Below are 22,750 nucleotides of genomic sequence, written 5' to 3'. Positions count from 1 at the left end.
TGTCACCCCCACTTCAAAGGGGGGGGGGGCTCCCAGAGCAGCTCATCCCTGGCATTTGACCCACAGTCCTTTCTGAAATGCCGAGACTGTTCTGACGCAACAGTGATGGGACCAAATACTGCAGGATCTCCAGCTTTGCACAGGCCTAGGTTATGTTGTCTTGAATCCCAGATAAAAAACAGTTCTGAGAACTGGAAGGCGGTTGTGCTGCTCAGTTATTTGGACCACAAATCCAGAATGGGGATCCCAGCCCCTGAGGGGGATGTGCCGTTGTCTAATTTCCTGACTCCAGACAGACACAAATCCTAGCCTTTGGCTCCCTCGCTGGCATTCAGCATTAATGAATGATCTGTCCTCCTTGTTTCTCTCCTCTTCCACTGTAACACTGTAATTAACTTAATTACCAACAGATTCTCTTTTTTTATGGAACTTAAAATGGAAATTAAATTTTGCACCTAGGTTTACAGACTGCTAACTAGACTCAAACAATCAAGCTAGGCGCCGGGTCCTTGAGAATGTATGATTTGCATATTCATGATGTTAATAGGGTTCAGAAGGTATATTTGCAACTGATGAAAAGGATAAATTAAATCTCATTTGCATATGGAGAGTTGTTTTTAACTGTTCGCATCCCAGCAGTTCTGGCAACATTGATAGGCAAGGCTGATTGGCAGGCAACCCTCTTTCTCCTGCTCAGGAAAAAATGGAGGTTGCGAACATGCTATGCATTCTACTCTACCCTTTCCCAAAGTGAAGTTCCAGGGGTGAATTACAGCCTCAGTTTTCTTCATCTTCTTATGTGCCTAACTAGCTAGAGCAGGGATGGGGAACTGCTTGCAGCCCAGGGGCCAAATTCGCTCACGGGGGAGCTGCTGGGGTCCACATGACAGTGGTGGGTGCTGCCCTCCAGCCGCATAAAAACCAGTGGCTTCTACATAGGCACACAAATCTCTCCACCAGTGTGGTGTAGTGGTTAAGAGCGGTAGACTCGTAATCTGGTGAACCGGGTTCGCGTCTCTGCTCCTCCACCTGCAGCTGCTGGGTGACCTTGGGCCAGTCACACTTCTCTGAAGTCTCCCAGCCCCACTCACCCCATAGAGTGTTTGTTGTGGGGGAGGAAGGGAAAGGAGATTGTGAGCCACTTTTGAGACTCCTTAAAGGTAAAGGGACCCCTGACCATTAGGTCCAGTCGTGGCCGACTCTGGGGTTGCAGCGCTCATCTCGCTTTATTGGCCAAGGGAGCCGGCGTACAGCTTCCGGGTCATATGGCCAGCATGACTAAGCCGCTTCTGGTGAAGCAGAGCAGCGCACACAAACACCAGAGGGCAGGACTTGAACCAACAGACTCAAGAAAGGAGGTACCGCCTAAACATCCAGTGTGATGTAGTGGTTAAGAGTGGTAGACTCGTAATCTGGGGAACCGGGTTCGCGTCTCCGCTCCTCCACATGCAGCTGCTGGGTGACCTTGGGCCAGTCACACTTCTCTGAAGTCTCTCAGCCCCACTCACCTCACAGAGTGTTTGTTGTGGGGGAGGAAGGGAAAGGAGAATGTTAGCCGCTTTGAGACTCCTTAAAGGGAGTGAAAGGCCGGATATCAAATCCAAACTCTTCTTCTTCTCTCTGTCCCCCTCCAAGCAAATGTCACAGACTGGCTGGACACAGAGGAATGGTGGGAGGCACCAGCTAGGGAACCCACCAAGGGATGAAAGCTCGCTGTTTCCCTCGGGCTGAAGCTCATCGGACGAGCTTCATTCATCACACTGATATGATAACATAGCAGCCATTGCAATGCTCTGTGTGGGTCTGCCCTTGCAGTTAACTCGGGGGCTGCAGTTAGTGCAGAATGCTGCAGCACGATTGCTGACAATGAACAAGCCCCCTGTCAGCTTCTGGATCAATTACAAGGGAAGCCCCGCACAGAGCATTGCAGTAACTCTGCCTTTGAAGTTAATAGTGCTTGGACTGCTGCTGTGGTTAAGCTGTATTGATCCAGAAGCAGCCACAGCTATCATGGCAGCTGATGCTGGTAAAAGGTGCTCCAAAGCTGGAATTTCCTCCTCTGAAGCCCCAGTTTGGGTCCAGGCAGCTTTGAGAGGTGAATGTCATTCTAATGCCTCCCTCGCAATTAACACCACCCATGCAAAATGCAACATAAAATCCTTACCTGGCCAGGAACAGTGGAGTTGAAGAGAGCTTGTACAGGTGGCCCTGAAGTAGACAGCTTTTGTAGGGAGGGGCAAATCCTGTTAGGTTTGCTGAAAGCACTTCAAGATGTATACAAATGGACATCTTCCTTAATGTTGTGATTACCCTTTGCAGCCAATCTGTTGGTGCTGATGGGAGATGGTTTTCCTAGTACCTATCACAGTGCAAGGGGCAATTTTCATTGGGGTTGCAGCTGGAGAGAGGAAGGTTAAATATCCCCACCCAACATGCTGTTGCCCCAGTGATGCCTACCCCACAGCAAACTTTTAAAAACCCAAACATGGCTACCAGACATTCCATTGTTCCAGTTTGTGTCCAGACATTGCTTTTGTATCCAGTGTCTGTTTTGGCTTTTGGTGTAGCCACTTGGACGCCATGCAACATGGCGTGGTGCTGATAACACCGAGGCTGCAAGTTTGATCCCTGTATGGGACACCTGCATATTGCATGGGGTTGAAGTAGATCAGGGGTCAGCAAACTTTTTCAGCAGGGGGCCGGTCCACTGTCCCTCAGACCTTGTGGGGGGTCGGACAATATTTTGAAAAGGAAAAAAAAATGAACAAATTCCTATGCCCCACAAATAACCCAGAGTTGCATTTTAAATAAAAGGGCACATGTAAAAACACACTGATTCCTGGACTGTCCGCGGGCCGGATTTAGAAGGCGATTGGGCTGGATCCGACCCCCGGGCCTTAGGTTCTGTGTGAGCGAATTTACTTGCATGGCCCTGCATCAGATAAAGAGGCACATGGACAGACAGAGAGAGAGATACAGAGAGGGGAAAGAGAAGTTTAACCTCTGCAGACCTGGATTAGGAGAGCTGGTGAACTCCGAAGAATGACAAATCACACAACTCAGAGTAACAAACAGTTAAGAAAGCCAAACTAGGAGAAAGTAATTTACCAGGGATTGCTCCCAGAAAATAGGGACTATTGCTGCTAATTAAGGGCAGCTGAAGAGTCTGCATCTCACTGCTTATTGTTAATGGAGAGGGTGGGCTGTTAGTGATTTTGGGGACTGGGAATTGCAGCAAGCAAAGACTCGGGTTTATTAAAGCGACGTGGCTTTGATGTGGCACTTGGAATTAAAGCCGGCATATATAAACAGAATTTTTGTGCCCTGGAGAGGCTAGACCTAAATGTTGCAGGGGGTGGAGGTGGGGGTGGAAGGTGAGTGCATTTATATATTTGTAGAGTTGGAAGGGACCCCATAGGTCATCTAGACCAACCCCTTGCAATTGCAGGAACCACATTTGAAGAATCCCTGACAGATGGCCACACATAACCTCTGCTTTAAAAACTCCAGTGGAGGAGAGACCACCGTCTTCCAAGGGAGCCTATTCCACTATTGAATAGCTCTTACCGTAGGAAAGTTCTCCTTAATGTTTTAGTCAGAATCTCATTTCTTGTAATTTGAGTCCATTGTTTTGGATCCAGCTAGAACTCTGGAACAGCCAATGAAGTTGGAAGATTTAGGGCAGACAAAAGGCGCTCCTTCACATAGCACATTGTTAAAACTATGTGGGAATATGGTCCCACAAGACGTAGTGATGGCCACCAACTTGGGTGGTTTTAAAAGAGGACTAGATAAATTCATGGAAGGTAAGGCTAGCCATGAGGGATACTGTTAGAGATAACTGTGCCTCTAAATACTGCCTGCTGTGAATGGCAGGTGGGGAGAGAGCTATAGCAGACATGTCTTGCCTGTAAGGACAAAATACAGTGGTACCTCTGGCTACATACTTAATTCATTCCGGAGGTCCATTCTTAACCTGTAACTGTTCTTAACCTTAGCTTTAGCTAATGGGGCCTCCCGCTGCCGCCGCCGCACAATTTCTGTTTTCATCCTGAAGCAAAGTTCTTAACCCAAGGTACTATTTATGGGTTAGCGGAGTCTGTAACCTGAAGCGTATGTAACCTGAAGCGTATGTAACCCGAGGTACCACTGTATGTGCTCTATCATGGAGTTATTCCCCCCACCACACCATTTTCCACCACTGATTAAAAACCAATATAGTGCATGCTCTATTGGTTGAAGATGTACTAGAAAAACATAATCACCCTACAGTATGTTATGTAGTTGAAAATGTATCTCGGCAGTTCACACAGATTATCCAGCAGTCTCCAACATTATGCTTTCCCTTTCTTTTCATTTTTTAAAAACCAAACCCACTTCATCATGTGCTGTTCGCTGCATCCATTTAGTCTGAAATGGCCCTCTCCAGCTTCAATTTAAAAGCAAAGAGGGTGATTTGTTGAAGAAACACCGTTGTCCAAGAATGTGTAATCAGCAATTCAACATGAAACTCACAAGGTACGGTCTGTTGTTACATTGCAAACTGAGTGTTCCTGCGCTCATGTCCTGCTTTCTGGGCTTCCCATTTATTTATTTAAAATACTTAATTACCACTATGTCATAGATCGGTAGATAGACAGATAGACAGACAGACAGACAGACAGACAGACAGACAGATATAGATAGATAGATAGATAGATAGATAGATAGATGATAGATGATAGATAGATAGATAGATAGATAGATAGATAGATAGATAGATAGATAGATAGATAAGGTTAATAAAACTTAAGACTGTACAATACAGGCCATATTAAAAAAAGTTAGCATCAGCAAACCATTGTAGAAGGAGTTACAGGTAGGTAGCCATATTGGTCTGCCATGGTCAAACAAAATAAAAAAAATCCTTCCAGTAGCACCTTACTGGGAATGGGTGATTGGCTGATAGGTGTGGTAAACCTGTTGATGACTGTTAACGACTCCAGTTGGTCTTACAGGAAAAAGCTTTCCATGGAGAGACCTGGACTGAATAGAGACACTGGATTCTTATCTCATTATACATGATAAAGCTATTTTTAGCCATCTCACCCCTTGCTTTTCCCTGTAAGACCAATTGTAGTCATACCAATAACAAATAACAAACCTAGTTGGTCTCTAAGGTGCTAGTGGAAGGATTTTTTTTTTTTACATTGTAGAAGGATGCATTCTTAATTGCCTGCATAGGCCTGGTGGAATAGAATGGTTTTCAGCAGGTGTTTAAAAGTTATGTGAATCTCTGCTGGCAGAGAGCTGCAGGGATCGTCTGATGTTCGTCTTAAACAGGGATATTCCATTTGGCTTTGCAGGCTGATCGTTGCTCATCAACTTGTTCCCTTGGTCAAAGAGGCCTGGAACTTTTTAAAAAGCTCTATAAACCACTGGTCCTTCCTGCAACTTAAGGCGATGAAATGCCATCGTGATGACATCCCTGTACAGAGTGATTTGCAAAGAATGTGTGAGAAGATCCCTGCCCCAAGATGCTTCCAATCCAGTAAGAGACACAGGGAGGCAACCAAGGAAGGAGTCTGGAATGGCAGTGAGTAGATTGTTGTGACACATTATCAGACTTAAAATCGCTGTTTACTTTGTTTTTTGTTTTAACTACAGTGGTACCTCAGGTTACAGACGCTTCAGGTTACAGACTCCGCTAACCCAGAAATAGTACCTCGGGTACTATTGCTTCAGGATGAGAACGGAAATTGCGCAGTGGCGGCACGACAGCAGCGGGAGGCCCTATTAGCTAAAGTGGTACCTCAAATTAAGAACGGTTTCAGATTAAGAACGGACCTCCAGAACAAATTAAATTCTTAACCTGAGGTACCACTGTATCTGTATTCTGCTAGCTGAAATTGATTTGCACTGTGTGTGTTTTACACATGCTTTTATTGCTTATTAGCATCCTGATGTTATTTTAATGCAGAGGTAGGGATCCTGTAGACCTACAGACGCTGTTGGACTACAACTCCCATCATTCCTGGCCAGCCCAAGTAATTAACAAAGGAACTAGTTGGACCAGTTCGCCAGGTGGTGACTTATCCATTCTACCTTCACATACACAGGATCACAGGTCTTACAAACTGACCCCCACCCCCAATCTATAACAATATATATCAGGCTTTGGGTTTTTAAACATTCCAATATGTGGGAGTTTGATTTGTATGACAAACTGAGAATGGATGCATCTCATCTGTTGGAAAGGCACATGTTGAAGGAGAGAGCTCTACAGTTATTTGGGCACAGAAGCCAGAAACTAGCCTCATGGGCAGTGGCGTAGCGTGGGGGGTGCCAGGGGTGCCGGCCGCACCGGGCGCAACATCTGGGGGGGGCGCGCTCGCTGCCTCCGGAGTCGCCGAAGAGCCTCGGGCGCAGGCTGTAGCGGAGCTGCATGTCTCGCGGAACCGACGAGCTGTGCGCGCGCCCGGGCTGAAGGCGCCCGGCAGGCAGCGGCTCTCAGCGCTCGCCGCGGAGGACGCGCCAGGCAGCCCCTCCTCACAGCCCCGCCTCCGCCGGTGCTGCTGCAGCTGCTGGGCCGTTGCATTTTCCTAGCCTCTCTGCCCCCCTCCTCCTCCGGGCAAGCGGCGTCGTTTGGGCGGCAGCGCCAGCGGCAACTCGCAGGTTAGGGGTTAGGGGGGGGCGCAAGTTACTTGTCTTGCCCCGGGTTAGGGGGTGCAAATTACTTGCGTTGCCCCGGGTGCTGACAACTCACGCTACGCCGCTGCTCATGGGGAAAGGTTTGATTTTCTGCCCTCTGCCTACCTAGGTACCATCCATCCTTGCATTAACAAGCATGGCTAATTGGATGAAATGGAGATGTCTCAGGTGGGAACCCTATTCAGTTGGAGTTTTGCTTGATGGGGTTGTGTGGCCAGGGGAAAGGATGTTGAACCACAGTGAGGCATTGTGCATATGTGCCTCACCCAGCCCTGTGGCCGAACTCTGTTTCCATTGCCAGGAACGGACGTAGCCAATGACTCAGCCTCCAATGCTCCAGATTGATTAAGGAGTCCTGTTCCCTTCCCCAGCTTGGCAGCGGCTGAAGCTGGGAGGTCCTGGGCACCCATTCAAGCGGCAATAAAAATTGAGGTATTTTGTGTTTGTTTTACTTACAAAATAAACAATTCCCCACATTTGATGAGCAAGCAATTTCATAAATGCCGCAGAGCAAACAGGCCACTGGAGTTTCACCTCGCATGTTTCTGGCTAGTTTCTCTCAGCTGCTGCTTGGGAAGGAAAGGGAACGGCTGATGCAAGATAGCCGGGAGCAGGAAAGGTGCAGAAGCTACAAGAGGGGAAGCAGGTTTGACTCAGGCTTTTGTTTCATGAAGCTATCAATGCACCTGAAGTTGGCTGTTTATTTTGCTCCAAAGACCAGATTGGGCAAATCCCACAATTAGGGTTTCCAGGCCAGGAGCATCTTGGATGTTGAGATTTCAGGGCCGAAATCTGAGGCTGAGGAGTGAGCCCTGGAGATGGAGCTTAATTGGGAGAGGGGAAGAGGGCAGACCTCCTGTCTGCAGAGTCGACACAGTGATTTGCAACTGGCTCCTGCCAGGCTGAAGGTTGCAAACTACGCACGTCTTCTTCTTATTGTGCAGGGCAACGTGGGGGTTATGCTCCAGGAATAGCACGTAAACATATTGGGTGCAATGGCAGGTGTGGCCACCTGTGCATCACTCAGTATGTGGAGAATGCAGGACACTGCCCGCCTCAAAGCTGTGATCCAGCCCATGAGCTCTGCCTCCCCACTTTCTCCCTGCTTTCCACGTTGCAAATGTTAAGTCTCTTGTGCTCACTAGCACAACCCTCTTAAGTTCAGCTGAGGGGAAGCTTTGGTCCCCTTTGGCCTCATCCAAAGAATAGTTAATAAATGGCCAAAGGGGAGAGGTGGATCTCCCACCTGCTAGAAGTTGTTGTTTAGTCGTTTAGTCGTGTCCGACTCTTCGTGGCCCCATGGGCCAGAGCACGCCAGGCACTCCTGTCTTCCACTGCCTCTTGGTCACACTCATGTTGGTAGCTTTGAGAACACTGTCCCACCATCTCGTCCTCTGTCGTCCCCTTCTCCTTGTGCCCTCCATCTTTCCCAACATCAGGGTCTTTTCCAGGGAGTCTTCTCTTCTCATGAGGTGGCCAAAGTATTGGAGCCTCAGCTTCAGGATCTGTCCTTCCAGTGAGCACTCAGGGCTGATTTCCTTCAGAATGGAGAGGTTTGATCTTCTTGCAGTCCATGGGACTCTCAAGAGTCTCCTCCAGCACCATAATCCAAAAGCATCAATTCTTCGGCGATCAGCCTTCTTTATGGTCCAGCTCTCACTTCCATACATCACTACTGGGAAAACCATAGCTTTAACTATACGGGCCTTTGTTGGCAAGGTGATGTCTGCTTTTTTAAGCAGAGACATTTTTTAAGCAGAGACATTGCTAGAAGTGCAACGCTTTATTTCCTCTGCACGTTTTAATGTGTGTCCTCGCCGCCCCCACCGCTGCCCAGTCTTCTGAGCCTTTAATTTTCCCCTCGCCTACCGACTGCATTAACAGCTTCCATAAATGCTCCTTCGATTAAATGCAGTTTCCTTTAACCAAGTGCATTTCACCAAACAGGGCCCCTAAACATTATCATTCCTTTGCCGGCCTTTTGGGGTGAACCGCTGCCCGTCTTCTGCTTGGCCGTCTCCAAGCAGTGCTCTCTCTCTCTCCCCCACCATCTTTCTCCTTAAAATAAAAGCCCATCTGGGCCTGCTCTTGGCAGGAACAAGATGTACCTTGACCTAAAGGGTCCCATCTTTCCCCTGGCATCTGCATGCTTGTTTTTGTGGCTTAACAAGGGAATCTTTAACAGGGCTTTGCTTTTTTTCTTTTTCCTTCCCTTTGAGCTAAATTGGTTCCCTCCTTTCAGCAGTTTCCTCCCCCTCCCCTGCCTCCCTTCCCCGGCTTCCTGCCATTCTGCCCTTAAGGCCGGGTGTTTGTTCCGATCTCCTCTCTTCTGAAAAGGGCAACAGTGTCAGGCGCCGAAAGGGCAGCTCTGCAGTCATGTCTCTTCCCCCTGAGAGAACCTTTCGCACCTTGGGAATGTGAGAAAATATCTCCTGGGAGGGCAGCATCTGGCCTCTAGGTGGTACCCCCAGGTGGACTACCAACTCTTTTTAATGGACCAGCCCGCTGGCCACATGCTAGGGATGCAGAGGCCCAGTTGTTGTTGGGCTTACCCCTGCCCAGCCACCATGGCCAGCAGTCAAGAAGCACTATGGGCTCCACTGAAGCAAACAGTCTAATTGGTCAACGTCTAAAAGCTATTGAGCATCAGAACAACCTGGCCACTATAAGGAAATTCTGCCCTTGGTATGTTCAGTTCCCACCTCTCCATTTTGATTCTCTGGTCCCATATCTGCACAAACTTATTATCCCAAAATACAGACGTGCTTTTACACATGCAAGATTGGATGTTTTGCCATCTGTGGTACTTGAGGGTCGATTCCAAAAGATCCCGCGTGAGAAACGTCTTTGCGCCCTGTGGAGATGGTAGCACCGAAACAGCGGCACACGTCCTCCTGTCTTGCACTCTCTACAAAGACCTGAGGAACAGGATCATCACCCCACTCGTACTAACCATCCCAGGGCGCTCAACCACTGCCACAATGTCCTTTCTTCTATCAGATCAAAATGAGCAGATAACAGCAAAGGTTGCTAGGTTCATAGCAGGGGCAGTCAGAACAAGGGCCACTAACTGACTGCTGATTCAGGACTTTAAATTGTGCTTTTATATCAAATTTCCTTTTCTGTAATGTTTTAGTTGCTATGGCCATTGGCTAATGCAAATAAAGTTTTATCTCTCTCTCAAGGAGGACTGGAGTTGGAGAGCAGCAATATCTGTAAGGCTGAAGGTTCCCCTTTCCTTGCCACAGGCAACCAGGAATCCCATGCCTATGAATGAGTAGGCAGGCCATGAAAGAACAGTAAGCTCCGCATTGCGTGACCGCTCTCATCCAAAGTCCTCCTTCACACAGTGCGTAGCTGAACTGTGGAACTCCCTCCCACAGGAAACAGTGATAGCCACCAACTTGAGTGGCTTTAAAAGAGGAATAGACAAAATCGTGGAGGATAGGTCTCCCCGTGGCTAGCAGCTTTGATGGCTGTGCTCTGCCTCCACGGTTGGGAATTGCAGGAGGGGAGCGCTCTCTTGTGCAGGATGCTGAAGAAGATGGGGCATTGGCCTGATCCTGCAGGGTCTTATTTTGTTCTTAAGCTGCCTGAGAGTTGTTGGGCGGCCCCTTAGTCCCCACACACCCCAGGAGTACAATTTTCAGAGTGGTTTAACAACCCCACTTCCCAGGGAGCTCTTGAAATTGTAGCTCTGGGGGCCTCCTAACATCTCTCTTGGCACCCTTAACAAACTCCACCTCCCATAATTCTTTGGGGGAAGCCATGACAGTTTAAAGTGGTGCCACGGTGCTTTGAAGCTGTGGCGTGAAGTGCTGGGTTGTTCGGAATAACAACAGGATGCCACCCAGGTGTGTGTGGAAATGATGGGCTTGTTTCCCCTGCTCTTATCGGTCCTCCCTCTGGTGAGCTCTCAGAAATGTTAATAGATTCTGAGTTGGGATTCCAAACTGCTGCTGTGCTATAAATAGACCAGCGCACTGCGCCCGGTTTTAAAGGACTCTCATTGATCCATCTTCTCCTGGTCCTGGGCCAGATACCTTCCCTGGGCGAGTCCTTCCACATCCTCCTGGATATTCCTTCTTTTTCCCTTGCCAGTTCCTTGTTCTGGTTCCTAGCCTGGCTTCCTTTTCCCATGGGAATGAGTGAGCCCCTGAAAAGGTATTTAAGCAGCATCGTTTTCACTGACAATTTAGAAATGTGACATCTTGCTCCTCAATCGCAGTCCTGCAAGGACCTCAGACCAGGAACAGTGTGAAGTCCTCTCTCTTAGCCTGATTAAAAGGCCAGGATGCAGCTAGACGGGAAGGCCTTAATCCTTAAACAGGCCTAGAATCTTGGTCCTGGCTTCTGTAAAGGAATATCTCAACTCTAGTTTCCTATGGACTGGCAGCACTGATTGCCCTCGCCTCCTTTTGCATACATTTAGGGACTTTAGGAGTGTGACTGTGGTGTTGACTGGGTCCTGCCCACCTGCAAACACTTTGTAACCTAATGTTAAAGCAATGTACTGTCTTTTCCTTGTAATAAGTCACTTTTCTGAGCGTTTCTTGGTGTGAAGAGTTCTTCATCAGGTAGAAAGGCAAGAGTTTACATGCATTTAAAGAAAGCATGACTGTCTCCATCCTATATTTTGTTTCTCTCATAGAAAGTACACGTTTGGGCCATAAGTGCACTGGATATACATGTGGATTCAGACATAACACACCTGGGGCTCAGAGGCAGATTGCCTCTGAAGATGAATACCATTCTCCACTTTCCTAGAACACAGCCCTTGTTAGACCTGCCTTCTGCTCTGAATGTGCCAATTGCTGTTTTTAACAGCCACCACCACTCCTTGTAGCAGTGAGTTCCATAGGTGCTGCTTCTGTGATGAAGGACAAGGACTGCTGCGCTCTGCTGCCCAGGAGGACTCTCCTGTGTGAGTGTTTGAGGGCCCTGCTCCTTCCTGCCACTTACCACCTGGCCCGGGGCGGGGCCTGAAGCCTCACAAGGACTGCTGCGCTCTGCTGCCCAGGAGGACCACCTGGACGGTGGCGGATAACTCATTCCGAATCTGACCGGACACAGGTTAGAGCTCAACGTCGAGCCTTCCAAGTGGCGATAGCGATGGCGAAGAAGACTTTCTTCGCCGCCTCTATTGCATCTGCAGAAAACAGCAGCAGGAGATTTTTTCAGGTGGTTCACAATTTAGCGGAACCACCTGCGACATCTGGGCCCAGTACGGGCCACATGATCTCCTGCAATGATTTTGCAATGTTTTTTGCAGATAAAATCGCTCAGATTTGGGAAGAAGTAGACTCCACCGTGGGAGCAGGGCCAGGGCGGGAGAGTGCTAGAGTCCTGTCTAGTCAAGTTGCGTGGGATCAATTCCAACCTGTTACCTCTGAGGATGTGGAAAGGCTGCTTGGACGAGTGAAGCCAACCACCTGTCTCCTGGATCCTTGCCCATCCTGGCTTATAAAAGCTAGCCGGGAAGGACTGGGCGATGGGCTTCGTGGGGTGGTGAATGCTTCCCTCCGTGTGGGAGCCTTCCCAGACCCGCTGAAAGAGGCGGTTATTAAACCGCTTCTTAAAAAACCATCTTTAGATGCGGCCACGATGGCCAATTATCGCCCAGTCTCAAATCTTCCATTCTTGGGCAAGGTGATTGAGCGAGTAGTTGCTGAACAACTCCAGGCACGCCTGGAAGAAGCAGACCATTTGGATCCCTTCCAGTCGGGATTTTCCAGTCCTCATCATGGGACTGAAACTGCCTTGGTCGCACTGGTTGATGATCTCCGTCGGGCTAGGGACAAAGGTGAGAGCTGTTTCCTAGTTCTGCTGGATCTCTCAGCGGCGTTTGATACCATCGACCATAACATCCTTCTGGACTGTCTTGAGGGGCTGGGAGCTGGGGGCACTGTCATACAGTGGTTCCGCTCCTTCCTCCTGGGCCGTGTTCAGAACGTGGTGGTGGGGGATGAGTATTCAGACCCCTGGGCTCTCACTTGTGGGGTGCCTCCGGGTTCTGTACTCTCCCCCATGCTTTTCAACATTTACATGCAGCCACTGGGAGAAATCATCAGGGGGTTTGGGCTGGTTGTTCATCAGTATGTGGATGATACCCAGCTCTACCTTTCTTTCAAATCAGAACCAGTGAAGGCGGTGACAGTCCTGTGTGAGTGTCTGGAGGCGGTTGGAGGATGGATGGCGGCTAACAGATTGAGGTTGAATCCTGACAAGACAGAAGTACTGTTTTGGGGGGACAGGAGGTGGGCAGGTGTGGAGAATTCCCTGGTCCTGAATGGTGTAACTGTGCCCCTGAAGGACCAGGTGCGCAGCATGGGAGTCATTTTGGACTCACAGCTGTCCATGGAGGCACAGGTTAAATCTGTATCCAGGGCAGCTGTTTACCAGCTCCATCTGGTACATGGGCTGAGACCCTATCTGCCTGAGGACTGTCTCGCCAGAGTGGTGCATGCTCTGGTTATCTCCCGCTTGGACTACTGCAATGCGCTCTACGTGGGGCTACCTTTGAAGGTGGCCCAGAAACTACAACTAATCCAGAATGCGGCAGCTAGACTGGTGACTGGGAGCGGCCGCCAAGACCATATAATACCGGTCTTGAAAGACCTACATTGGCTCCCAGTATGTTTCCGAGCACAATTCAAAGTGTTGGTGCTGACCTTTAAAGCCCTAAATGGCCTCGGTCCAGTATATCTGAAGGAGCGTCTCTACCCCCATCGTTCTGCCCGGACACTGAGGTCCAGCTCCGAGGGCCTTCTGGCAGTTCCCTCACTGCGAGAGGCCAAGTTACAGGGAACCAGGCAGAGGGCCTTCTCGGTGGTGGCGCCCGCCCTGTGGAACACCCTCCCACCAGATGTCAAAGCGATAAACAACTACCTGACATTCAGAAGACATCTGAAGGCAGCCCTGTTCAGGGAAGTTTTTAATATGTGACATTTTAGTGTATTTTTCATCTTTGTTGGAAGCCGCCCAGAGTGGCTGGGGAAACCCAGCCAGATGGGCGGGGTACAAATAATAAATTATTATTATTATTATTATTATTATTATTATTATTATTATTTATTATCTTGCATATCCTTTTCTCTTTGGGGTGGGGTGGGGGGCACAGGTGAGGCCAGTAGGCACCATTGCATAACTGAGTTGCAGAATGATGAAAGGAGGAGAAGAATTTCGCTATGCCCGTGCCCTTCGCCATTTTAATTTGCCCTACATTGCTTAACTTACATTTCCCCCACCCTCTAAACCAAGAAGCCTCAGACAATTTTATTTAGCCTCTGGTAGTGGTGGGGAGTTTCTGCCATGCGCCCTTTATCTTCAAGTGTTAATCCAGGAAACAAGTTGGCCTGTTATTGACAGTGTGGTGTAGAGCAGGGGGAGGCAACCTAAGGCCCGGGGGCCGGATGCGGCCCAATCGCCTTCTTAATCCGGCCCACGGACAGTCTGGGAATCAGCTTGTTTTTACATGAGTAGAATGTGTGCTTTTATTTAAAATGCATCTCTGGGTTATTTCTGGGGCATAGGAATTCATTGATCCCCCCCCCAGTATAGTCTGACCCACCACATGGTCTGAGGGACGGTGGACCGGCCCAGGGCTGAAAAAGGTTGCTGACCCCTGGTGTGGAGAGATTCCTTGGATTGCTGTTTTCTCTGTGGCACCTAGAGCCACAAATAATTCAAGTGCACAAAAACTTCCCCACTATTATGTACCAGAAGCTGCATTTCCCAGGAAACATGAGCATGCTTTGACCTCCCGTGCCTCTTTTTTTCTTAGAAGACCTGAAGATTGACCCTTCTGTCAACCGGCACTTCATTCCTGAAGCAGGCTGTGTCTGCATCGTGTTTTCAATATTGCCCAGGATTGGTGTCTTGCTCCTAAAACTCAGGATATGAAAGCATGGCTGTCTGTTTGACTTCCATCTGCTTTGCTGTTTCCAGCAATCACAGCCTTCTGTACTTTCCTGCCTTCGTAATTCAACTGAGAATATTCTTTATGAGGCTGGTTTTTAGGTTTTGTGGCGGTGGTGATGACTGCCGTTGCCGAACAAAGAAAGATGGCAAGGGATAACTAGGGTAATTCATAACGACACCTGACCATTTATGTTTTGTTTTAGAGTGAGCCAAGGGTTTCACATACTTTTCTCAGATTTCAGCTACCCTGTAATGTAGGCTAGAACAACTATTGTGTGGAAGTGGAGAGATTGCGGCCAACCGGAGTGTGTGTGTGTCCCCCTACACCCTCGCTGGGGTGGCCCGTCTTGTTTCGCCGCCTGAAGCAAAAGGGGGAGGTGTTGCCAGGTGTGTCACCCCCTCCTGCCACAGCCTCGCTGAATGGTGTCTTGGGAAGGTCTCATGAGATTTCGCAGGGCTTGTCCTATGTCTATCCAGAACCCAGAAGCTGCTGCAGCTGCTTCTCTTTGCTCTTCCACCTGGGGACACACATGTGGTGATGCCCCTTGGAGTCTACCGCCCGAGGCAGCTGCCTCAGTCTGCCTCATGGATGGGCTGGCCCCGCTCCGCTGGTGACCTTGGCACAAGAGCCAAAGCCCAGCTGCCTTTCATGCTTTGATCCAGGCCTCAGTTCTGAGGTAACTGTTAAAGCCGGGGTTTCCAATGTGGGACCCCCCCCACAGGGGAGCAATTTGATTTTTAAGGGGGGGCAATTCGAGAATGAGTTGTTAACAGTGATTTTTTTGCAACTGTCCTTTTGTTCTTTTGCTTTTCTCTTTCATGGATGCCATGTTCTTTGGAAGTTTGTTTAGACCAAGTTAATGAATGGCCTTTCCATGTGAGTAGGAGTTCACTTCACGAATAATAAAAATTATATGTCATGGGGTGGGCATCTTTCGGTGAGCGCCTTTCCCCTTTACTTTACAGTGGTACCTCGGGTTACATACTCTTCAGGTTACATAACGCTTCAGGTTACAGACTCCAGAAATAGGACCTTGGGTTAAGAACTTTGCTTCAGGTTGAGAACAGAAATCGTGCTCCAGCAGCGTGGCGGCAGTGGGAGGCCCCATTAGCTAAAGTGGTGCTTCAGGTTAAGATCAGTTTCAGGTTAAGAACAGACCTCCAGAACAAATTAAGTTCTTAACCTGAGGTACCACTGTATTTCGGAATTTTCCTCTCTATAACTGGAATTGCCTATAAAAAAAGCTCAACAACTTTCGCCTGAACCCCCCAAAAAGGGGTAGCTCACTGCCAGTTTTTTATTCTGTGAGTAGATTGCATTCTCTTGGGAGCTGGCTGTCCCTGGGCTAGACAGACAGTGAGGTAGAACTGAGACTTTGACTAAGAGAGGCTGGGTTCAGCTTCTGGCTTAACCGTGAAGCTCACTGTGTGGCCACCAGCCAGCGACTCACTGAGCCTCACACTTGGGTACACACCAGACATTTACGGCGCATTCTCCCCCCTCCCCTCCCCTCCCCAAGGAATCCTGGGAACTGTAGTTTACCCCCCCCCCTCAAGAGCTGCAGTTCTCAGTGCTCTTAAGAGATTGCAGTTGCCACGATTCTTGGAGATGGAGGAAATGTGCCTTAAATGGTGTGTAGGCAGCCGCTGTTTCACAAGGTGGTTGTGAGGCCACATAGGCTGCCACCAATTTCCTCAGAGAAAGAGCAGATAATAAATACAAAGGAAAGAGAAAGACAGAGGTTAGATGGAGAAGGACGTCTTGACAGCTTTCTAATACCTGAGAGGACGCCAGGAATAAGAGGGAGAGCTATTTCTTGCGTTGCCCTCTGGCAGGCAGCAATGGCCTTGAAAAAGAGTACCCCACTTTGGGCCTGCCAGATGTTGGACTACAAGTCCCATAATCTCCCGCCAACTTTTCTTTTCTTTTCTTTTTAATTGGTGTGTGCCACTTTTGGATAGTTGTCTGAAAAGTGGGATGAAAATACAGTAAATAAACATTTTTTTAAAAAATTAAAAAGCTATATACGCTTCCCACTTATTATAAATGGTGTCCTCTTCTGTGGTGGCCCCTAAACTGTGGCTCTCCTTCCCCACAGAAGTGCGCCTGGCACCTTCATTATGCAGTTTCCGAAGGATGCTGAAGAGGCCGCTCTTTACCCTGGCTTTTGACACACGAGATGCATATTTTCAGGACCCAACTTATTTTTTTGTGATTGTAAGTTGCTTTAAACTCTCTCTCTCTCTCTCTCTCTCTCTCTCTCTCTCTCTCTCGGGGTAACCTGCCCTGGGACCTTAGGAGGAAAGGTGGGTAATTAATAAACAAACAAATAAAAAACCACCCTCCTTCCACACTGGCCATGCTGACAGGAGCTGCAGTCCAATAACACTCAAGGACACCATTTTGCAAGAGTGGGAAGTACACCTGGATTATAGGAGCTGAGCTTTATGACATTCCAAAGCAATAAATGGTGAATGGGATTTACATGAGGAGGAGTCTGACCTTCCATTTGTTTTTAAGAGAAAATGCTGATGGTGGAACAGAAAAAGACTCTTCCAGGTTCTGTGTACTCCATGTGTTGAGTTTGAGGACGTGCTGGAAGGCCTGAGTGGCACATTCAGGAAAATACATGGTACCACACAGTTTGGGAACACACCGTTTGAGAATACCAGGAGGGCTTCTGTGTTTGAATGCTCTCCCTCGTGGCAAAACCTTTCGCCCCGTGGAAAGCTGGCATGATAGCAAAAAGGCGCCTCTCTTTTCTGTGAACAAAGTGTTGGGTTGTTGTTGTGTTTAACGTGGAGGAGCATAAAAGTATATTTCACCCAAACTCTGAATTGGTGCATTCCCTAGAAGACGTGAACTGTGTGTTGTTGCCCAATGGATTGATCAGTTGGTCTTTGGGATTCAACATAGGGTTGGTCACATTTTAGAATACAGTATTCTTCTCAATTTATAAGCATATCTGTGGAGTAGTCAGGAATTCAGGCACACTCTAAGCACCACCAGTCCTGGGCTGTCCCACAACATGCTGTTGAGGTTGCTGGTGGCTATTTTGGAATCAGGGACTCTTGTGCCTCAGGCAAATTGTAGCTGTGACACTGGGGATGTTTGTGCATAGATGCGGCTACCTCACCCCCTTGCAATGAAACAGATAGATATTTACTGCCAGCGCTCCTCTGAATTGGTTCTGTCACGCAGGGTGGCCTTTAGCCATCATTTGGCAACTGGCGTGCCTCACCGTATATAGACGGATCCTATTTTATTGCCAATTTTCCCTGTTGCAAACTGAGCAAGAAACAGTCCGTAAGAAAAAGAATAGGGGCTGCGAACATAATATTGAGATAAGAATCTCAAGTGGGTTCTGCTTTCCATCCCTGGGAAGCAAATCATTGCTAAGGCTGGTGCATTCATTTGGCACACAGAGAGGAATTTGGGTCTTAGCAGTGAGAAAACATTCCCACCTTTGGTGTGCCCCAATTTTCAGAAGCTGGTGTCTATGTGGATAGTGCTGTTAAATGGTTTAGACACTAGGGGGCGCTGGACCCAACTTAGTGGAATCAAGGGATTTCTTGACATTCCCAGAAGCTGATACTATCTACCCAAGCAGGGGGAGAGAAGGTGCTCTCAGGTCCTGCTTGCAGGATTCCCATATGCATCTAGTTTTCCACTATGAGGACAAGATGCAGAAACTGTTGACCTGATCTAGCAATAGGATATTATTATTCTAGTCGCTAGGGAACACTGGACTCAGTTGTACCTGGGTGGGTTTTTCTGTGTGGGTCATGTCATTCTATAGTTTAGTCAGCAGGTGGTGTGGGACTTAGTTTTATCTGGGTGTAGCCAAGAGTTATATTTTGGAGAGAGAGCAGAATCCTTGACCAGCTCCTTTGCTAGTGGACGACCTCTCAGTCTTCTGCGACATGGTGACAGAAGTCACATTTTTAAATCCATCGAATCCTTATTAGACAAGGAAACTGGGCAGATCTGCCTGACCTAGAAGCCTCCTGCTTTAAGAATCATGCAGCCCGGCCTAAGTGGAGGAGGAAGATTTGCTTAGGCATGTCTTGGTGACCCTCAGAAATGAGAGGAGCGCTGCCATTTTCTCAGCACATTTGGATTTGACCAGAACTGAAGTCAGCAAACATCCATGGAACGCAAGACACACCCCACCCTCCCAACAGAGCACCAGAAAAAAAGGCAAGCCAAGGTAGGGTGTTTTTTTTTTCTTTTTTCTAAAATCCATGATTAAAACCTGGTACAAACAGGTGAATATATAGATATATTTCTTTTAGTAGATGTAATATTTTTTTCCCTTTCTCTTTCTCTCTCTCTCATTATACAGCAAACATTTGCAAATATAGAATTTCTTTCTCTCTCTCTGTACAATAGAGCGGTGTCGGTTTTTACAAGGCGACACACAGTACCTTTTCACGAAAGAAATGCACAAATGGGACTTCAGGCGGTTCGTAGTCTAAACTGGAAGACTCCATTTGCAAAAGGCCCAAAAAGAATGATCTTTTTCATGTTTATTTTTTTAATAAAAAAAAACACACCTTCTGCTAACTTTTTCTGATTTACCTTTGTGTGTGTGTGTGTGTGTGTGTGTGTGTGTGTTTCGTTTTTTACTTTTTGGTTACTGAAAGGAAGAAGAAGACAAAACTGTACACAGAGTCCACAAGAAACCACAGATTCATGAGTCATGCGATGCAGTCGTGGTTACTCCAGTATTCCTTTCATTTTGTGCCTCTCTCTCTCTTTCCCTGTTGTTTTTCACTCAATTTTTCTGCTTTTTTTCTGCAAATTCAATTTTTCTGCTTTTTTTATAAAAAGAAAACATTTCTCCCCACTCCACCATTTACCTATTAGTTTTTCAACATTGTAGGTGTTTCCCTCCCTTTCTCTTTTCAGATTTGGTGTGGATCTCACGAATGCGAGACAATATTTTAATACCTCTCTCTCTCTCTTTCTCTGTTACATTATATAGAATAATTATAGATAAGTTATTTATTTTTGTGTGTGTATGTGTGTTTTTAAAGACAAGTCTGGATTAAAAATAGCTGCTGCTGATTTCGTTTGTTTTGTTTTGGTCCAGTATGAAGTCACGAGTTACAGGTTTTGAGGACTCAGGACTTGTGCTGGGCTGACACCCCTTTCCAGTAGTCTAAGATGTCGTGCAGGTCCTCGTCTTTGGCAAACTGGACCTTTTTGCGTAGGGCGTGGCCAGCCGCCATGTACTCCTCCTCGTCTTTGTGGCGCTTGCGGTTCAGTTTGAAGCGCTCCCAGATGCTGTGGGAAGGCTTGCACGTGTACTCTGGGCTGGAGGTGTAGCTCAGGTTGTGGTACTGGGGGGAGAGCTGAGAGTAAGCCAAGTCCCTGGGCCGGGGCCTGGTCAAAGGTTCCAAGATGGAAGGCTTGCGCACGCCCATACTCTCGTGCTGCTGCTCCCCCTGGTGGGACCCTGGGTACGAGTGCCGGTGCTCGCTGTACTGGCGGATCTTCTCGGCCTCGGCCCGCAAGATGGCGGCCGCCGGCGTCACAGTGAGGATGGTGTCTGTGGTTGGAGACGTCTTCTCGATATATTTGGCTTCGGATTTGTGGGCGGAGCCCTCGGAGCGGAAGGATCGGGGGCTCCGGATGGAGCCGCTGGAAGAGGTGCTGGAGCGCTTTGGGGGGCCCTCCATGCTGTGGTGCCTCTGCAGAGGGTGGTTGTAGCTCTCCTTGTAGACCGGGGCCAGGAAGCTGTGTTTGCTGGGGATCTGTTCGGACAGGAGCACCAGCTGAGGCTCGGCCATGGACACCGCCCCCGACTTCACCCCCTGGAAGGAGGTGGACTCCGATTTCAAGGCATCGATGCAGTTGTTGATGATCTGGTTGACCTTGTCCACCTCCTTCGTGATGGTGGAGATCTCCGCCACCGAGCTCTGGCTGTCAGGCTGCAGGGGCAGCTCGCAGTCCCTCCTCTCGGTCTGCTCGCCCGTCCGCACCTCCATGTAGTTGCCCTTCGTGGCCTTGGGGGTCTCGCTCTTGTCGATCAGCTTGTACTGCTCGACTTCCCCCACGGAAGGGAGGTAGGGGATGCGGGTCATCGTCTCGCCGCCCAGCATCTGCCCTTGGGAGAGCTGGGAGATGCTAGTCGCCTCCATCTCCGGCCCATACTTCAGCTCGATGATGGTCTTCTTCATGTTGATGGCAGCCTTCTTGTGCTTCTCCTCCTGCTGGCGCCTCTTCCGGAGGCAGTAGTACACCACCCCAAGGACAATCACCATCCCAAACAGGCAGCCCAGGATCGTCATGATGTAGTGAGTGGCCGTTGAAGGGCTCGGCACGGGCTCTTCCCGGTTATGCTTGTTGAGGTTGATGGTGAGGCAGGTGTAGTTGTACCTGGAGACGCGGTTGGAGGACATCACGCAGTAGGTGTAGTCTTCGTTGGGGCCCAGGTCCGTCAGCGTGATGTCCTCCTTCTTCTTCAGCAGCTTGGTGAGGACGTTGTAGCGGCCGTTCTCGAACTGCGCCAGGGTGTACATCTTGCTGAAGGGCACCGGGATCTGCACGCTCAGGATGGCCGAGTTGTGGGTCAGCTGCTTCACTTTCATGGTGGGGAACAGGCCCGGGTCGATCACGGGGGTGTGCAGCGAGGCCTGGGGCGTGGTGCCGTCCCCAGAGAAGCACTCCTCCTCGGGGCACGGGCTCTCGGGCGGAGCAGTGGTCACCGGGTTCTTCAGCGGGATCAAGTAAGGCGGCATGGTGTAGGGGCCCCCGGTGCAGAGGGAGGACAGCATGCCCAGGGCATTGCGGTACCCGCTCCGGCCTTGGCCCAGAAGGTAGTAGCCAGAGTAGTCTGGCGGCGAGTCACACTGCATGCGGTCGTAGGTGCGGGTCATGTTGGTGAAGCCCTCGAGCCACTGGAGGAAGCCCAAGAGCTCGCAGGAGCAGTAGAAGGGGTTGCTGTAGAGTTCGCAGACAGACAGCTTGGCCAGGCCTCGGAAGGTGCTGCTGTCCAGCCTCTGGATTCTGTTCATCGACAGGTCGATGTTCACGATGTTGAGGCACTCCCCGAAGGCGTTGGGGGTGACGGTCTCGATGAGGTTGGCCTGGAGGTAGAGGTACTCCAGCTTCCCCAGGCCCCGCAGGATCCCCTCCGTCAGGTTCCTCAGGCGGTTGTAGCCCAGCTGCAGCACTTGCAAGTTGTACTGCCCGGAGAAGGCACCGTCCTCGACGTAGGAGATCTCGTTCTTGGTCAGGTTGAGGTATGTGAGATTACTGAAGCGGCTGAGGGAGGAGAACTGCACGCTCTTGATCTTGTTGTCGTTCAGCCTCAGGTCCAGGATGGTGCTGTTGATCTGCTGCGGGATGGACTCGTAGGGCGGCTGGTTCTGGCTGCAGATGGCGAGCCACACAAAGCCCTTCTCGCCCTCGATCAGCCAGCAGTCCGCCTGTGCCTTCCCCACGTACAGGAGGGAGACAGCCGCCACGCAGGTGCACAGGGCTGACGTCGCGGCCCACCGGCGGCCTGCCATTTGGGAGGGCTGGGCGGGGACGAGGGGCCTGCAAGGGGAAAGGGGCGACAGTCTGCCTCACAGCACAAAACCCCGCCTTGCGTTAGTGTTCGCCATTCTCTCCTTGCGCTCCATGGTTTCGGACCATGAAGGGAACATCCAGTCGGAGGAGGTGGGAAGGGGAGTCCTCGTCCGGCGCTGATCTTTCCCAGGGTGCCCCCTTGGGCAAAAAGCTCTAGCAAAGGGCTTTCTGGCAAGCTGTCTCTCCTGCCATCCTATTGGGCTTCCTTGGGGGGGGGGGCAAGGAGGGACCTGGGCGGAAGAGGGGTGGTCCGGCTCAGGCACACACTTCTCTCTCCCTCTCGGCAGGGCGTTTCCCAGTGCTCGTCTTGCCGCCGGCTTCTGCTTTGAGGCTCGGCTCCTTCTCCATCACCCTTCCTTGTCGCAACTGCCTCTGGTAATGCTGCTTCTGCTGGGTTACTTGGGTCTCCTGCCGACAAAGAAGCAGAGAGGGGGGAAGGCAATTAGTGGGATTTGTCAAAGTGAAATGCAACCCCTGTAAAACAGCACACTTCCCCCGCCGGGTAGGAATAATATAGGGACACTGGAAACTGCCTTTGTCAAGCAGTCTAGCTTACTG

At 49.5% G+C, this 22,750-nt stretch overlaps 1 protein-coding gene and 1 long non-coding RNA gene across 10 annotated transcripts in view; one reads left to right on the top strand and one right to left on the bottom strand.

Annotated features, from left to right (window-relative positions):
* The first annotated feature begins 4,008 nt into the window (after positions 1-4,008).
* On the top strand, positions 4,009-19,111 carry LOC309519169. Of its 3 annotated transcripts, XR_014213711.1 has the most exons (5): positions 4,009-4,518; positions 5,346-5,575; positions 7,062-7,122; positions 18,693-18,821; positions 19,004-19,111. It is a non-coding gene; the product is annotated as an uncharacterized lncRNA (long non-coding RNA). The 3 variants fall into 3 exon arrangements; XR_014213712.1 differs by lacking the exon at positions 4,009-4,518 and having other exon boundaries at positions 4,911-5,575; XR_014213713.1 differs by lacking the exons at positions 4,009-4,518; positions 5,346-5,575; positions 7,062-7,122 and adding an exon at positions 16,183-16,828.
* Positions 19,112-19,215: 104 nt separating this feature from the next.
* ELFN1 (extracellular leucine rich repeat and fibronectin type III domain containing 1) overlaps positions 19,216-22,750 on the bottom strand; it is a 253,548-nt gene continuing 250,013 nt past the window's right edge. For all 7 annotated transcript variants that reach the window (XM_082199717.1, XM_082199715.1, XM_082199718.1 and 4 more), the window contains one exon: positions 19,216-22,600. In XM_082199717.1, coding sequence (XP_082055843.1) covers positions 19,738-22,131 — 2,394 coding nt within the window. In that variant the 5' untranslated portion in view covers positions 22,132-22,600 and the 3' untranslated portion in view covers positions 19,216-19,737. The remainder of the gene's footprint in view (positions 22,601-22,750) is intronic.

This window comes from Podarcis vaucheri, assembly GCF_965113315.1.
Source record: "Podarcis vaucheri genome assembly, chromosome: 14".
NCBI classification, from domain to species: domain Eukaryota; kingdom Metazoa; phylum Chordata; class Lepidosauria; order Squamata; family Lacertidae; genus Podarcis; species Podarcis vaucheri.
The sequence above is the reverse complement of the archived record's forward strand: the minus strand, read 5'-3'. Positions and strand labels throughout refer to the sequence as shown.